This window comes from Telopea speciosissima, chromosome 9, assembly GCF_018873765.1.
Source record: "Telopea speciosissima isolate NSW1024214 ecotype Mountain lineage chromosome 9, Tspe_v1, whole genome shotgun sequence".
Classification (NCBI taxonomy): Eukaryota; Viridiplantae; Streptophyta; class Magnoliopsida; order Proteales; family Proteaceae; genus Telopea; species Telopea speciosissima.
The window spans coordinates 48449842-48468188 of record NC_057924.1 but is presented as its reverse complement, the minus strand read 5'-3'; the positions used below and the strand labels follow the sequence as shown (position 1 = coordinate 48468188).

The 18347-nt window shown below is 40.2% G+C and overlaps 1 protein-coding gene across 5 annotated transcripts in view; it reads left to right on the top strand.

The window, feature by feature from the left end:
- LOC122639718 (nuclear transcription factor Y subunit A-7-like) overlaps positions 1–18347 on the top strand; it is a 20916-nt gene extending 2569 nt beyond the window's left edge. For 2 of the 5 annotated variants that reach the window (XM_043832638.1, XM_043832637.1), the window contains 6 exons: positions 263–336; positions 426–535; positions 1441–1643; positions 15939–16010; positions 16139–16300; positions 17745–18347. In XM_043832638.1, the coding sequence (XP_043688573.1) occupies positions 499–535; positions 1441–1643; positions 15939–16010; positions 16139–16300; positions 17745–17933 (663 nt within the window). In that variant the 5' untranslated portion in view covers positions 263–336; positions 426–498 and the 3' untranslated portion in view covers positions 17934–18347. The remainder of the gene's footprint in view (positions 1–262; positions 337–425; positions 536–1440; positions 1644–15938; positions 16011–16138; positions 16301–17744) is intronic. The other 3 variants (XM_043832639.1, XM_043832640.1, XM_043832641.1) reach the window with 3 other exon arrangements.

Genomic DNA, 18347 nt, shown 5'->3' with positions numbered 1-18347 from the left:
CAAACTAAATATATATATATTTTTTGTAAATTAGATTAGTTTCATATTCATATGTTGTTGAATTTTATCTTCTCCCTTGTTATCATGCTTCTTTCTACCCATTAGTGCATGTCTTATGTCAACTTAAGTGCCGTATTTCTTTTCCCTTTAGAGGGTGATAGCTTGTCAACTAGGGTTAGTAGTTTAAATCCACATGTTTAAATTTATTCTGTATCTTTAATGATTGTTACTACTTATTATCCTTCTAATGACCGATTTTTAGGCTAACAAAGGCCGTCTTTCAGTTATCAATGTTGTGGTGTCTCAAAGAAGGAATGGATGGTCTACATATTGGAGGTCAGTGAGATTGTCTTGGACTCTTTGTGTTGCTAATAGTGCGATATGGGACTTCAGCTGCAGATTTTTAATTGAAATTCTGTTTTCAGATTGACATGAAAGTGCTGTTTCTTCTACTGCAACTTTTCACATTGAACAAAGTTGTGTTGGGAATTCAGCATCATGACATCTTCTGTGCATGACCAGTCATCTAATTCAGGTACTCTAAAGCTTGTCTTCTTTTATATTTTTATGAATGTTTATTGCTCACCCTCCACTTGAACCACTAGGGTAGCCTCATACTCAGGTTCTGCAGAATGAGAGATGCCCCATACTGAATGACAATTTGTCGGGATCTTTAGAATTACCACTGCTTAGCTTTCAATTCTCCTCTGACCATCAAATGAAATGTGAATAACCCATCCTCCTCTCTTTCAAACAAAGTGCAGACTTGAGCCAACTATGTTTTGAACAACTCTTACAAGGGCCATAAGCTTTCAAATGTTGAAGTGACAGTAACTTACTGTTTAAATCGTTTGCTTGTAGGTGTTGTTGCCACTTGCCACTATAAGAAGCATTAAGGATCAAGGGTGGGGAGTTTTCTATCTTTGGATTTTCTATTAGAACTCAGTTACTATGCCCTTATCATTGGTCAGTAACCATCAGGGTTTTTTTCTAGGGAAAAAATGCATTGACTTAAAGTGAAGGGCCTAGAACTGTCGTATACCATTGTTCAACTGATGATGAATATCATTGTTCTAAAATAGGGGATGACACTAGAGAATAAGTTAAAAAGTTTCATTGATGTTTCTCACTTTCCCACCCGGGAAGGTTCATAATTCTGTGATTTGTGTTATTCAAAGATCTTTATTACTTGACACCATTTAGGTTCTCTGTGTGGTTTACTGTACTGCATGCTTGTGTACTTTTTTATTTTATTTTATTTTATTGGTAAGCAGAAGTAAAGATTTTATTGATTCAAGGAAAAGAATACATAACCAAGACCCTTGTACAAAATTGAAGAAGATTTGCTTTGATGTCTCCCTAATGCAGCCTTTGAGCTGATGAAAATTTTATGAAACCCTTGTTATATACTGCCTTAGTTTTCTGATTGTTGTTGACCAGATAAGGATGTAGCAGATGAGCAGCAAAAGCAATCAGAACCACAAATTGAACAACAGACTCCTGGAAATGGAGTTACTAATGCTGGCGTGACATCCCCACCTGTGGAGTATACAGCACATCCACATGTTGAAGTGGGACATGCTGTGGTACTGTTTTCTAAATCGACAAATAAACTTTTAACATTCGTCTTTTTCATAGATATTATAAAGGCAAATATTTCATCCTCTGCTTGCTTTGGTTGCATGAATGTTCGCTCAACCATACTGTCCATGACTAGCTTGTTTGAGTTTTATTCCTTGGAAGTTTAGCTTAGTCTTGGGCTGTGTGTGTTATAATTCCATTAGGTTTAAGGTTTCTGCCTCAGAAACATCAAACATATCATTTATGGGCAAGAGATTGCTACTTGGTCGTGTAGCTCCTGCACCAGCACGGGGACCATTGAGAGCCCGCGTAGGTGCATCAACATGTATGTGATATTTTTTTATCTCAGGTGGGGCTGGGCAGTAATTTCGCGCGAGCCACGTGACCAAGCAGCATTCTTTTTCCCATCATTTATGTGGTATTTTTATTGAAAAATATAATCATTAATTCTTTAGGGATTTTTACCTAACTATTCATATTTTGGTAATGTTAAATACTGGTAGTTTCTTGGTGGAATTGCATAACAAGGTTCATGTTGAGAGAACAACTAGTTGATTAATGCTTAAGTGATTAATCCTATCACTTAGCCCTTTATTTATAGTAATAGAATCAAAGAGTACAACTCCTAATCAAAGTAGGAATGCTAATAACAGGAATAGAAACAACTAGGAATGCACACTCCTAGTCAAACTAGGAGTGCTCAGGGAAAAAATACAGAAATAAAAGGCAAATTACAGAATAATAAAAACAGAAAATAAAGAGGGAGAAAGTGGGAGATAAAGTGGGAAAAAGGACCAGAATACCCCTACGGTAGGGGTATTCTGGCCCATATATTCTAACACTCCCCTTCAAGTTGGTGCAAAGATGTCGCACATGCCCAACTTGGCTAGAAAAGGACGAAACACTTTGCCACTCAGACCCTTTGTGAACACAACAGCCAGTTGATCAGTAGACTTCACATAGGGAACACAGATTAGTCCAGCTTCAAGTTTCTCCTTGATGAAATGTCGGTCTACCTCCACATGTTTTGTACGATCATGTTGGACAGGATTATGAGCGATGCTTATGGCAGCCTTATTGTCACAATATAACATCATTGGAAGTTAGACAGCAACCCCAATATCTTGCAACAACCCTTTAAGCCACAACAATTCACAGATGCCATGCGCCATTGCACGGAATTCAGCCTCAGCACTGGACCTAGCCACCACATTCTGTTTCTTACTACGCCAGGTGACGAGGTTACCTCCTACAAAAGAGCAATATCCAGAGATGGACTTTCGATCACATGAACCAGCCCAATCTGCATCAGTGTATGCTTCAACCTTCAGATGACCATTGGAAGATAAAAGAATTCCTTGTCCCGGAGTAGACTTCAAGTATCGTAACATGCGAAGAACCACCTTCATATGAGAAGAATAAGGGTCATGCATAAACTGGCTGACCATATTAACTGCAATGGCAATGTCTGGCCGAGTGTGAGATAGGTAGATAAGTTTGCCGACCAACCGCTGATAACGACCTTTGTCAACTGGTGTGCCTTCTTTCTCATTGAGTCTTGTCGTAGCTTCTATGAGAGTGTCTGAAGGATGACACCCTAGCAGCCCAGTTTCAGATAGTAGATTCAGGACATACTTTCTCTGAGACAGAAATATGCCCTTTGAAGAGCGAGCAACCTCTATCCCTAGAAAATATTTTAGAGTCCCCAGATCCTTAATTTCAAACTCACGGCCAAGAAACAGCTTCAACCTTTTTATCTCATCACCATCATTGCCGGTCACTACAATATCATCAACATAAACTATGAGGAGAGTAACCCTATCACCCATACGTTTGATGAACAAGGTATGATCAGCATTGCTTTGCTAGTAGCCCACTGAAAGCATATCCCTGTGAAATCTACCGAACCAAGCTCTTGGTGACTGCTTCAAGCCATAGAGTGCACGCTTCAGTTGACAAACCTTACCCTTGGTTGCAAGACTTGAAAAACCTGAAGGAATGTCTATATATACCTCTTCTCTTAGTTCACCATGGAGGAAGGCATTCTTCACATCCAACTGTTGAAGATCCCATCCAAGGTTCACAGCACAGGATAGCAATACCCTGACAGTATTGAGTTTTGCTACTGGTGCGAAAGTCTTCTGGTAGTCAATGCCATATGTCTGAGTGAAGCCTTTAGCAACTAGACGTGCCTTGTACCGATCCACTGTACCATCTGCCTTTTGCTTGACCACAAACACCCATTTACAACCCACTGGTTTTTTCCCTGGAGGAAGAACTACAAGATCCCACGTATTGTTTTTGTTCAATGCTCTCATTTCTTCCAACATTGCTACCTTCCACTTCCCATCTGTAGGTGCTTCCTGCCAATTTTTAGGAATGGAAACAGAAGAAAGGGAGGAAACAAAAGTATGAAAAGAAGGAGAAAGAGAACTATAAGAAACAAAATGGGAAATAGGATGTAAAGTGTAGGTCCTGGTACCTTTGCGATGTGCGATGGGTAGATCAGAAGAGGAGGGCTCACCAGGAGGAGGATCTGGATCCTGAGGCGGCAACTGGATGGGTATCGATGCTGCAGTAGACTGATTCTGCCCTCTGTTAGAACATCTCCGGTTATAAGTGAGAATGGTGGAATTGTCAATGGTCCTCTGAAAGTTACGAATGGTCCTCTGTACTGGAGTCGGCTCCCCCTGAGTAGGAACATTACCACCACCTATTTCAAAGGTCTCCCCTTGTATTGGAATCCCCCCAGGTGAAGGGACAGCAGCCTCGGGAGGCTGGACAGCAGCCACGGGAGGCTGGGCAGTAGCCATGGGAGGCTGGGCAGCAACCTCGGGAGGCTGGACAGCAGTTATGGGAGGCTGGTTGGTGGCTATAGGTGATGCTGGGAAGGGAAACCCAAGAGGATGAACCACATCTTCACTAGAGTGCTCCCCCTGAAGAGGCGGGGAAGAATAATAGGAAAGGGTTTCATGGAAAACCACATCCATACTGACCATAGTACGGCGGGTAGGAGGGTGGTAACACTTGTAACCTTTCTGGGTTGGAGAATAACCCAAAAAAATGCACCTCAACCCCCGGGGTTCAAGTTTGCCAGGGGAATGAGTATCCCTAGCATAACAGACACAACCAAAGACCTTGGGAGGGACCACAAAAGAGGAATCACCAAGTACAAGGTCAGCGGGGCTACAGGAATCCAGAACCCGTGAAGGTAACTTATTAATAAGGTAAGCTGCAGTGAGAACAGCATCACCCCAATATTGGGATGGAACATGGCGAGCAAACATTAAAGCCCTGGCTACTTCCAACAAGTGGCGATTCTTTCTTTCAGCCACACCATTTTGGGCTGGGGTATCAACACAACTAGTCTGATGTATAATCCCATGATCAGCAAGGTACTGTTGAAATTGGGATTCTTTATATTCAGTGCCATTATCACTCCGTAAAACCTTAAGAGTGGCCTGGAGTTGGGTCTGGATCATTTTATGAAAATGTTGAAAGCAAGAAAAAACTTGGTTTTTAGACTGAAGATGATAAATCCAAGTATTACGAGAATGACAATCAATAAATGAGACAAACCAACGGTGGCCAGAAATAGAGGTCTTACGACTAGGTCCCCAAACATCCGAATGCACCAAATTAAAACAAGAACTCCTTTTATTTGATAAAGAAAAAGTTGTACGTGTTTGTTTGGCCAGAACACAAGCCTCACAAAAAAAGTTATCCTTATTACATTTGGTGACTAAAGAAGGAAATAAATGTGCTAAAATTCCTAATGGAGGGTGACCTAATCTAGAGTGCCATTGGTAAAGTTCAGAAGAGACCAAAGAGTTCTGATGTAATTAGAATCAGTGGCGATTCTATCGGCCTTTTGGCTCTGATACCATGTTGAGAGAACAACTAGTTGATTAATGCTTAAGTGATTAATCCTATCACTTAGCCCTTTATTTATAGTAATAGAATCAAAGAGTACAACTCCTAATCAAAGTAGGAATGCTAATAACAGGAATAGAAACAACTAGGAATGCACACTCCTAGTCAAACTAGGAGTGCTCCCCTTGTCTATTCTAATAGAGATAGACAAGGGGAAAAATACAGAAATAAAAGGCAAATTACAGAATAATAAAAACAGAAAATAAAGAGGGAGAAAGTGGGAGATAAAGTGGGAAAAAGGACCAGAATACCTCTACGGTATTCTGGCCCATATATTCTAACAGTTCATGTAACTAAACCCTAGTAGTTGAGTATAAGGCTGATGCAGGAAGTGAGTGCCTATTAAAAGGCAATCGAAGGGGTACACTATTGTCCTAAACCAAATGGCCTATGTGCATTTTGCTGAAAAATGGTTCTTTGACATGTAAACTAGGATTCTAATGTAATTAAGCTTCATAGAAGTTGAAGAAGAAGAACCATGGCTCAGATTGGGTGAAAAGGGGACTGATGAAATAGGTTGGTGAAGTGAAGCACTAGGCAAGATTACAGTTTCAAGTCTAAAGGTAGGTATTAGGTTCATTTATTTAAGGATGAACCCGGTGCATAATCAGCAATATGCTAGGATTTCTAAAGTTGGTGTCTTCTAGACTAAGGTCATTGATGAGAAGTGGAGGTATTAGGGTTTTGGTAGTGAAAGATATAGCTTTTGGTGGCTGAATGATGTAGATTCATCACCGAATAGAGCTAGTTTGCTTAGGAATAAGTCTAGGGTTGGGTTCTATACATGTTGGGCCTTTGATCCCATGGGTTTTAATGTAATAGGTTACTTTTATGAGCCTAAAGTATGGTAATTAGGTTGCATATGGGATTAGCTTATTTAATTAGTTTATTTTCATGTTTTAGTGTTTTAACTTAAACCGGTCCAAAACTGGTTTGAACCAATGGTTCTATTTAAGTGACTTGAGTCACCTTTTTATTTAGTTTTAAATTGTATTTAGGGTCCACACCTCTCCAAGATTTTGCGAAAGACTGTGTTTTGTAATTAGAATCCGCTAGGATCTCTTATACTCCTAGGCTGAATAGGAAAAGGCATGTGGTCATTATAAATAAAGTAAATTCCCTTTTTTTTTTTTTTTTGGGGAGGGGGGGATACGTACCTCTTGAGTTTTAAAAACACTCAAGCTGCTCTGCAACTTCTCTTCACTGCTGCTGAAGATTATCTTGTGTCTGATCAAGGCTGGTGGGAGTGGTGTTTGATCCAATCGACACCTTGCAGTGTGAAGCCCGGGTGGTTCCTTTGAAGCTCTCTTGTGAAGTTTTGATTTTTATTCAAGTTCTCACTATCAAACAAGCTGCTGCCAAGAAATTTCTGCAACAACAGTGAGTTGGAATTATCCCCATCCCCGACAATTCTTCTTCTAATCCTCTCACAGCCCAATCCTAAGATTCCCCCTCCTTTTTTTTTTTTTCCAATTTCCCCAACACCTAAATCCTGTATAGACCATTCCAGCCATCCATGAGAACCCCATATTTGGATCCCCCTGCCCCATTGGAGAACTCGATCCAGAGTGCAGCCCTTTCCTCCCACTAAAACCTTAGCAGACTCCACTTCCATTAATTTCTCAAAACCCTAAACATTACCCAGCCTTAACCAACCATCAATTCTGTCCCATAATTGAATCGAGTATTCCTCTCCTTCGATAGGAAACTCGATCCAAGCTGCTCCCTCATCTGACCATCCTAAACCCTAAAATCCATCTTCTTCCTCTTTTCAAAAACTCAAAACCCAAAACCTAACTTGCTGCCGATTCATTCCAGCATACTTTCCCACCATTAAAACTTAACGTAACCTTCACTGGAAGACTCCCCTACATCAACTTCACATAACCCTACCATCAAACCCTAGGTCCCATTGAGCCCCAACCTCTTGACCAAAAACCCTATTTTTAGCCTACCCGATTACTGTTCATAGCAGAGCCTGGTTGTTTGGCTCCTAGTTTAACTTTTCAAACCTAGGACTACATTACTGAAATTGAGTGAACAGGTGAGAATTGAAATTCTGTTTCTTGTTGATCGTAGGAAGTATGAGTAGAATAAGAAGGAGAAGAGAGTTAGCTTGGTAGAGTGCCTCTTAGCTGATTTGAGGAGAAAACTAGCACAATGTCTCAAGTTTTTTTGTTCAGTAATTAAATAGGAAAATGATGTAAGGTTTTTGTAATAGTGATGCAGATCAAAAGAAGGATCTGCTATGGTGGGTTTAAGAGAGAATAATAGAAAGTAAGGTAGTTAGGGATATATGAAATTACCTCTAACCCCTTACTTATTACAACCTTACAAACAAAGGACATAACTGATTTAAAATAACAGAAAACCCCCAAAACCCAAAATATGAGACTAAAATACCCCTAGTTTTCAACACTCCCCTTCAAGCTGGAGCATAGAGGTCTCCCATGCTCAGCTTGTTACAATAGGTGCGAAAACTAGGAGCAAAAAGTGACTTGGTGAACATATCTGCTAGCTGATTCGAGGATGAAACAAATGGGGTCTCAACAAGTTTTTTTAAAAACAGCATCTCGAACAAAGTGACCGTCCACTTCAATATGTTTGATCCATTCATGATAGACCGGATTGTTCGCATGTATATGGCTGCCTGGTTATCACGATACATCTTCATAGGCACCAACACAGATAAACCCATCTCAAGAAGAAGAGACCTGAGCCACATCAACTCTGCAGTAGTATGAGTGATGCAGGTTCATCATAGATATTGGCTTATTTCTTTAGAAATAGGCCTAGGGTTGGGTTATATACATGTTGGGCCTTTGTTCCCAAGGGTTTTCTATGTATTAGGCCACTTAAATGAGCCTAAACTAGGGGTACATAGGTTGCATACGCTAGTTTATTTTTATGTTTTCTAATTGAACCGGTTCAAATTGGCTGCATCCAATTGGTTCAATTTAAGTGATCATGTGACTTGGTTGAGTGGTCATGTGACAATTTAAGTGGTCATGTGATGTAAGTTGGGCTGGATTAGGACTCTATAAGTCCAGCTATGTTTTGAGTCTATTTCCTTTAGTATTTTAGTTTCCTAGTCAATTTAAATTACCTAATAGGTTAGGGATAGGATTAGGCCATTCCTTTTTAGTGTCTAAGTCTATTTTTGAGTCTTCTATATAAGTTTGTAAGGGAGGCCAGCATTGTACACGAATTTGATTAATGAAAAGCTTTTTGTTTGGTGCCATAGCTGCTGCCCTGCTCTGTTGAGTGTTGCTCTGTTGAGTGTGAATCCTTGTGGTTCTATCAAGGTGGAAAGGGACTGGTGGAATCCGGTTAACTCCTTACGCCGTGACGGTTGGGAGGATCTTCTTCAATTCGAAGGTGGTTCTATTCTTCACATCTGTTCAAGCTGCTGCCAGTGGAATCTCCAATAAGTTTGACACCCAATTTCTTTTTCTAACCCTCTAATCCTTTCCCCCAATTGATCCCCTTTATTTTTTGTTTGAATCCCATAAATCCCAACTCCATTAAACCCTAGATCTTGCTGTCCAGTTTTACAGAATTTTCAAAACACTTAAAAACTCTATAATACCTACATTATTAGAGTCCTATAAACCTGCCTAGCCATACCCCCTATGCCCCCTTTCCATTATCCTAACCGAAGCCCTAGATTTGACCTAAAACTGCAATTCTGTCCTACTGAAACTGCAGAACCAGCAGCCCCTTTGTTCGTTGTTATTGGTCCTGGTTTAATTGGCTTCTAGTAGGGCTTTACCCTATCTAGAACTACTTTATTTGAGCCATAGCTAATGTAGTCCTAGATAGGTAGGAGACCTACTAGGAGCCAAACAACAGGATCAAATAACAAAAGGGGCTGCTGGTTTGAATGGACAGCACTTGAATTTAGGTCAACTCCTAGGGTTAGGGTAGGATAATGGGAATATAGTTTATACGATTAAACTAGGCAGGTTTTGGGGAGTTTAGAAAGCTAGATTTGGTTAGGTTTAGATGAGAATTCAAAATTCCAGAAATTAGGGTTAGGGTCTCAGGTTTTGGGTTTTAGAAACTAGGTCAAATTTAGGGTTTTGAAAGACAAATAGGGGCAGCAGCTTGGGTCGAGTGTAGGGGGTGTTAAGGAGAGGCTGTGGTTTGAATTTGAAGTAATTCTAATGGTTAATTATGGCTGGGCAGCAAGATCTAGGGTTTAATGGAGTTGGGGTTTATGGGATTCAAACCAAAAATAAAGGGGATCAATTGGGGGAAAGGATTAGAGGATTAGAAGAAGAATTTTGGCATCAAACTTACTGGAGATTCCATTGGCAGCAAGCTTCGACAGCTGTGAAGGATAAAGCCACCTTCGAATTTGAAGAAGATCCTCCCAGCCGTCACGGCGTAAGGAGTCAACCGGATTCCACCAGTCCCTTTCCACCTTGATAGAACCACAAGGATGCACACTCACAAGGAGCAACACTCAACAGAGCAGGGCAGCAGCAATGGCAGCAAACAAAAGCTTTTCATTAATCAAATTCGTATTCAAGGCTTTGCCCCCTTACAACCTTATATAAAAGACTCAAAAATAGACTTCTACTCTAAAAAAGAAAGGCTTAACCCAATCCTTAACCTACTAGGTAACTTAAACTGACTAGGAAACTAAAATATTAAAAGAAATAGACTCAAAACATGGCTGGACTTATAGAGTCATAATCCAGCCCAACTTACATCACATGACCACTTAACCAAGTCACATGATCACTTAAATTGAACCAATTTGAACCAGTTCAATTAAAAAAACATAACAATAAACTACGTATTGGGCTAATCCCGTATGCAACCTATATACCCCTAGTTTAGGCTCATTAAAGTGGCCTATTACATAGAAAACCCTTGGGATCAAAGGCCCAACATATATATATCTCAACTCTAGACTTATTTCTAAAGAAATAAGCCCATTTCAGTGATGAATCTGCATCAATAGCTCTGTATTCCGCTTCAGCACTGGACCTGGCAATTGTAGTCTGTTTCTTACTACGCCATGTAACCAGATTACCCCCAACAAAAGTACAATACCCTGTAGTCGAGTGACGATCACTGGCCGAACCAGCCCAATCAGCATTTGAAAAAGCAACAAGATCCATATGCCTATGAGGGCGATAAATCAACCTTTTATCAGGAGCACCCTTTAAATGGAGAAGAACACGAACAACTCCATCCCAATGAGCCTTCCAAGGAGACTGCATAAACTAAGGACACCCACTGCAAATGAAATGTCTGGTCTGGTAACTATAAGATAGATTAGCTTCCCAACCAAACTTCTGTACTGGTGCACGTCTTTAAGGAAATCACCATCATCTACCCCAAACTTCTGATGAGGATCCATAGGAACATCCACTGGCTTTGAAGCAAGCATGCCAGTGTCAGACAGAAGGTCCAATACGTATTTCCTTTGAGATAAACTGATACCTTTCCTACTTCTCACAACTTTAATGCCAAGAAAATAGTGAAGATTACCTAGATCCTTGGTCTGAAAATGCTGCTGTAAATATGCTTTTACCTCTGCAATACCAGCCTCATCATTACCAGAAATAATAATATTGTCTACATGGACGACGAAGACAACCACCTTACCATCTCGGCGGCGGACAAGCACCGAGTGGTCGGAATAACACTGAAAAGCCGCAAGACATCACCATAGTACTGAATTTCTCAAACCACGCTCTGGGCGACTGTTTGAGACCATAGATAGCCTTCTGTAGCTTACAAACTCGTGTACGATCCTCCCCCTGAGCAACATATACCAGAGGTTGCTCCATATAAACTTCCTCTTGCAAGTCACCATACAAAAAGGCATTTTTAATGTCAAGCTGATATAATGGCCAATCAAAATTCACCGCCAAGGAAATAAGTAAACGCACCGAATTCAGCCGGGCAACAGGAGAGAACGTCTCAAAATAATCAACTCCATAAGTTTAGGTATATCCCTTGGCAACCAGACGGGCTTTGAGCTGCTCAACAGAACCATCAGGAAGATACTTAATAGTGTAAACCCAGCGACACTTGACAAGGTCCTTACCAGTTGGCAAATTAACAAGAATCCAGGTGTTACGGGTCAACAGGGCATCCATTTCAGCATCCATGGCATCCTTCTAGCCAGGAAGACGAAGGGCCTCAGTGTGACTTTTAGGCACAGTAGAAGTGGATAAGACAAGGCAAAATTATGGACCAAAGGCGGTAGATGAGACAAAGAAACAAACTTGTCAATGGGGTACACAACATTAGACTTCTGTGTACCGGAACGTGTACCTTCAACTGGTAAGTTATCAGATGAGGAAGTGGACGGAGCTTCACCAGAGGAGGTCGCAAGTGGAGGGGGTGTAACCACTGGAACAGTAGGAATCTCACGCGGGGCTGCTGTCTTGTCCTGACGCTGATACACCTGCAAAGGAGGGAAAAACGGTACTAAGGTAGGAATAGGAGGTGGCACAACAGGATGCCACTCGTCCTCATAGGATAACGAAGACTAAGAAAAGTAAGAACTCCCCTTAAAGAAGGTGACATCAGCACTTACAAAATATCTGGAAGAGACAGGGTCATAACACTTGTACCCTTTCTGGGTATGAGAATAACCTAGGAAAATACACTTGGTAGACCTAGGTGCAAACTTGTCAGTGGCGACATATAAGTTATGAACAAAGCACACACATCCAAAAACACGAGGGGGTAAAGCGAAAGCGGGAGTGCCCGGAAAAACAATGGAAAAAGGGGACCTATCGGCAAGAATAGAAGAAGGCGTGCGATTAATCAAACAAGAAGTAGTCAACACACTCTCACACTAAAAAAGCTTTGGGACATGCATATGGAACATGATAGCATGAGCTACCTCAAGAAGATGCCTATTTTTGCGTTCAACCACTCCATTTTGTTGTGGAGTATAGGAACAACTAGTCTTATGAATCATGCCACGGGCAATACAAAAATCAGAAATATCATTTTGTACATATTCCAATACATTAGCAGAACGAAAAACTTTAATAAACACACCAAACTGAGTTTTTATTTCATTATAAAATTCTTGGAATGCAGATAAAACTCTGAACGATCCTTCAAGAGGTACCACCAGGTAAGATGGGAATGATCGTCCACGAATGTGACAAAATACATAAAACCACGTTTATTCTTGACACAATAGGGACCCCAGATGTCCGAATGGACTAAAGCAAATAAAGATGAGCTACAAGCCACAGATTGAGAAGGGAAAGACACACGGTGGTGTTTCCCCAACTCGCAGGCTTTATACTCTATCCTAGACACAGACTTAAAAGATGGAAATAATAACTGTAACCTAGCTAAAGATAAACCCCCAAACGACAATGCCATTGGAAGGGAGTCACCCCACCAACAGACGCAGCAACAACGGAGGAAGTAGCAGCACCACATGTAAGATAGAACAGCCCATCCTTTTCATTCCCTCCACCAATCATCTTCCTCGTGTGAAGATCCTGAAAAACACAATGAGTAGGAAAAAATGTCATTGAACAGTGTAAAGCTTTAGTAAACTGACTAACAGAAAGAAGACTCAATGGAAACTGAGGAACATGCAACACAAAGGAAAGACTAATGGAAGAGGCGGGAGTGACTATACCAGATCCAGTAACAGGAGCAGCAGATCCATTTGCTAATATGACAGATGAAGAATCCGAGTTATCCGAAATATTTGAGAAAGCTCGTTACGATGAGTAGTCCTAGACGAACTGCCACCTGTAGTGGAACCCGATCGATAATCATCAGTGGTCACAATATCAGCATTCCCATTAGATACTGCTTGATTGGTTGATTGGGTTGTCCAATCTGGTTTGCCATGCTTATCCCAACAATAGTCAACAGTATGACCAGATTTACCACAATGAGTGCACCGTCGATTAGAGCGATCACCTGACGGACCACCACCAGCACGACCTCCCCCTGTGCCATGGCCTCTTCCATGACCACGACCAGCAGTAAAAGCAGAGTATGGAACAGTTTTTCATACAAATCGTATACACGGTTCATACTTTTCTTCTGAGAATAAGTATCTTGCAGATCATCCCAAACACCTTTGGCTGTAGTGTGAAACATAACGTTGGCGGCTATATCTGGTTCCATGCTATTCCATAGCCAGATAAGAGTGATGGCATTCTCCTTTTTCCATTCACTGTAATTGCTGTCACTGGATAAAGGTGGATCAGATGTAATATATTGAAGCTTGTCCTTGGCCATGATATACATTTTCACAGACTCTGCCCATAACAAATAATTCGAGCTGCCCTTGAGCTTGATGGAGGTAATTGTCACATTCACATTATCAGAAGAAGGTGGAACAGCAGAGGTAGTAGTAGTAGTAGACTTAGAGTCACCCATAACAAACAAATAAGATGGACAGAAGCAGGAACCAGCAGCAACAATAACAAATCAGGTGCAAAAAAAATGCAGGAATGATGATCCAGCAGTAGGTGGGCACCAACCACACAAATAATATGGACAGCAGCAACTTATACCAATTCAGGAGCAATGAAGGTTGCAGCAGAAGTCAAACAATAACCACACAGAGCAAGCCAGCAAGTGCAGTAAATAACTAAACGGAGTTGGGGAAGAACATCACCAAGAGAGCAGATCCTCGAAGTATAACAGAAGGAGGTCACTAGATCAGAAGAGTGGCAACCACAGTAGAAGAATCCTCCAGAGTCACACAGCCAGCAGCAACCATTGATTCTCACCAAAAAAGAAACCAAAATTGATATGGAGAGCAAAACGCCAGTTGAGATCAATTCTCCAATATGAAGAACAGAGAGAGAAGTTGATAGAATCTTCAAACCAGCATGAAAACCACAGTAAAGAAGATCATAAAGAACCAGATTGGCATAGGAACCACATGCCATTAGCACCCAGTGATAATAGGAACCATCACCATCAAGAGAGAAAAAAAAATATTTAGCAGGAACAATTTCTGATCGATTCTTCAAGGTTGTCTTCCCATCAGCAACCAAACTCCATCGAGAGAGATCAAAAACAGCCCTCCATTCATTAATAAGGAGGCTTTAATCCGTAGCAAACCAGAACAGCAATCGGTGGCTGCACCAAAAAATAGAAAAAAAAAAAAAAAAAAAAAAAAAAAACTGGAAACCGAAGGAGAAATCCAGAAGAAAGGGAATGAAAAACCCTTGATTGATTAGTATAGCTTTGATACCCTGTTGCAAATCAGAATTAAACTAATCACATCAGGGGTGAAGGAAGAAAGATGAAAGAAGAAGAAGAAAGAGAGGGAGAAGAAGTTGCCGCAAGAGAGGAGAGCAGCCTGTGATAGGTAAATTAGAAATACCTTCACGCAGGCAGCCTCTCAATATATAATTAATTTAGACAAAATAGAAAGTGAGGTAGTTAGGGATATATGAAATTACCCCTAACCACTTACTTATTACAACCTTACAAACTAAGGACAGAACTGATGTAAAATAACAGAAAACCCCAAAAACCCAAAATATAAGACTAAAATACCCCTATTTTTCAACAGTAACATTCTAACAGTTAGGGTGAAAAGAAAGGCACCACATTAACATTCCAACTGTTGAAAGCTTCTTTGGTCATGTTTCATTTTGTGAAACTACATACACATTTTCAATATTCCATAAAGGTCATCTTGTAGGCCTAAAGATCCTGTATTTGCTGGAAAAAAAAATTATTCTCCATATTACGACTAGGAAAATGACTCAGGTGGGCTTTCACAAGTTCTTGAAATTGGCAAGCTTTTTCCCTCTTTAAATTGATTGTGTTAAAATTGGATAGTTTGGAGGATGAACAAATTATATTTTATTTTCACAGTCCAAACTGCATTTGTAATCATGTCTTTAGAACTTAAAATATTAGAGCCCCACATATTGTAGGTGTTTTTTGATCTTTCTTCAGAAGTCACTTCTAATTTTTGGTTTATATTAAATATAGCATTATCTGAGCTAGAAGAAATGCCAGAAACTGTGTTTATTTTGATACTGGGATGGTGTAAGGTTATAATTCATATAATATAGTAAAAGGGGCTAGTACTAATTCCGAGATGGAGTATGCTTGATGAACACGAGATTGGGATGTTTGGACAAGAAAAGCCTATGCATGAGCAGGAGCATCTTAGTTGTCTCAAAAGCTTCGTTCTTATTCCCCTTGAATTCCCAGTGGCTAAAAAAATATAATGCCTTGAACTCTATTCCTCTTGAACTCATTGTCCTTGATGTAAATAATATGCTGGAAAAGAATCTTGCTGTTCTAATTCATTTTTCAATGCATTGTTCCAATTGTATTATAAAGTTTGGAACTTTTGATGGTTCAGTTTTGTTCTAGTCTGAACAAAATTCATAAATCATGTTTGAGCCTTAGCTAGCAATCTGAACCATAAATTCTTACAGGCTCAAGCTGCTTATCCGTATCCAGATCCTTACTATAGAAGCATATTTGCTACATATGGTGCACAGCCTATGGTATGTCTTTTTCTGTTACTATATTTTATATTTTTCAGTTCTTTTTATTAACTAATTATTTCTGTTAAGGTTCTAGGATCAGTAAGCAAATGTGAATCTAATGTAACCTTTATCATCACTGGTTTCAGATCCAACCTTCATTGATGGCAGTTCAACCTGGCATTCCTTTGCCATTAGATGCAGTTGAAGAGCCTGTATATGTGAATGCTAAGCAATATCATGGCATCTTGCGTCGCCGACAATCCCGTGCAAAAGCTGAATTAGAAAACAAATTGATCAAATCTCGGAAGGTAGTTGGATGCTCAAATTTTGTTGCATTTTGTGTTCCATATATTGACAAGTTTCTATGTGATTGATTTTTAATTATCAAATGATTCTTATAGGGACCATGATATACGGAAGACAAATACCCTTCATTTCCTGAGGTTCAGTACTTGGATGGTGATATAAGTATCTCATCCAATGTGCTGACACCATGCTTTAACTGTTAGCCCTTTAAGCTATGAGGATTTCTTTTAGTAGCATTCGAATGATGCGAAGTTTGATGGAACTATTGTATATATCCCAGTAAGGTTTGCTATAATATGCTACTGTAATATATTGCAGTTCATGTTTTTTTGCTTAACAATCTGTTTGATGCAGGAGGGTAAGTAGGTAACAACTCTAACCTGCTGGCTATGGACCCATAGTAGGAGTATGTGGAATCAAATGTATTATAGAGGAAGACATCTCAAAGGGAGTGGTAAATGTCAACTTGATGGAATTTTTTTTTTTGGGGGGCGGTGAGGTGGGGGGGGGGGGGGGGGAGGGGTGAAGGGATGAAGGGGAATGCTTTTGTCTGCCCCCCTTCCTTAGAGGTGGAATCCTTCTTTTCAAGTGGTGGGGGAAGGGAGGGGATGAATGCTTGATTGAACAATATCAAATTTAAACGAAGCTTGGAATGGCAACCATAGGCTGAAACTAATTAAATGGTGGGAGGAATGGTTTCCTCTGCTCTGGCTTCTTGGAGGTGGCCCCCTTCTGTCCCTTAAAATAAACCCTTTTTTAACAATTAGACCCGGGGGGGAGGGGGCAGGGAGGAGGGCCGAAAAACGAAAACCAAGCCATAAATTCTTCCATTATGGCTACTTTGAAATATTTCATGACCACCGAAGAAAGTAAAGATTGAAAATGAAAGATTGGATTCTCATGAGAGACTTGATCTTTTGTAATAAGCACCAATCAGTCACAAAAACAAAAAATGTGAACCAAGAGAAAGGAATTTTGGTCTAGTTTTTAATATTATTCCGAAAACAAAGCTACTTTTAAAGAAGCCACAAGAAAGAGTAAAGCTATCGAATAACTGATTAACCACTCAGCCACAAATCTAGACTGATGAACTCAATTAAAGAGATACACGAACTTAATAAATAATGCTGGAACATTCAAGAAAACCATTATGAATCATAAACTTTCCCATACCCACAAATATAATCAGTGCAGTGAACCACAATTATAGAGGATATGTAAGGAGTGACCAAAGATTAAATGTAGCAGCAGCATACAGTTGAAACACGGTTGAATGATTGAAAACATGTCTTGAGAGACACTATGAATGATGCAGAAGGCAAGAACTCTGCCTTTCAGCACTAATTGTTCTCTTTTGGAGTATAGATATAACTGTCTCTTAACAATTAGACCTGTCAGTCTTTCTTTCAAGTTTCTAATGAGATCTTTTTGGAAATAATCTTGCAGCCTTACCTACATGAATCTCGACATTTGCATGCCATGAAAAGAGCTAGAGGCTGTGGTGGTCGGTTTCTCAATTCCAAGGCTGATGACAAGCAGCAGCGATTGGAGGTAATACCAGGCAATGAGACACGGTCTAATAACAATCTGGACTCTGACAAAAATCAACAACCTTCCTCGGAGAGGGCATCTTAAAGTAATTGTGTGCTTTGGCAATACTGTGACAGACAGAAGCTAATAATGAGCCTGGGAAACTTGGTTACTGATGGATCTACTGACTACTGTAGCATGGTGTTGCTGGTTTTCAGGAGAAGTCACGTTCTTTAGCCCATAGGAGTAGTCAGATCTGAAGTATGTATAGTACTTTTGATTGTTAATTTGTAGGAAGGTTGTAGAATTGACTCGAGCAATTAAATTTAGAAGCTCGAGTTGTGGTGTGTTGTGCAGGTGGAATGGATTTTCCTTGGTCTTTGATATTTGTTTGTAGAGAGAGAGAGGACAAACTTCTCCTGTTGGAAATTTTAGTTCTGTAATGCAGCTGTGTGTGTGATTGAGGCTGATGCTACAAAATGTCTTTGTTAAATATAGGGTGGTTGTGAGTCTTGTGAC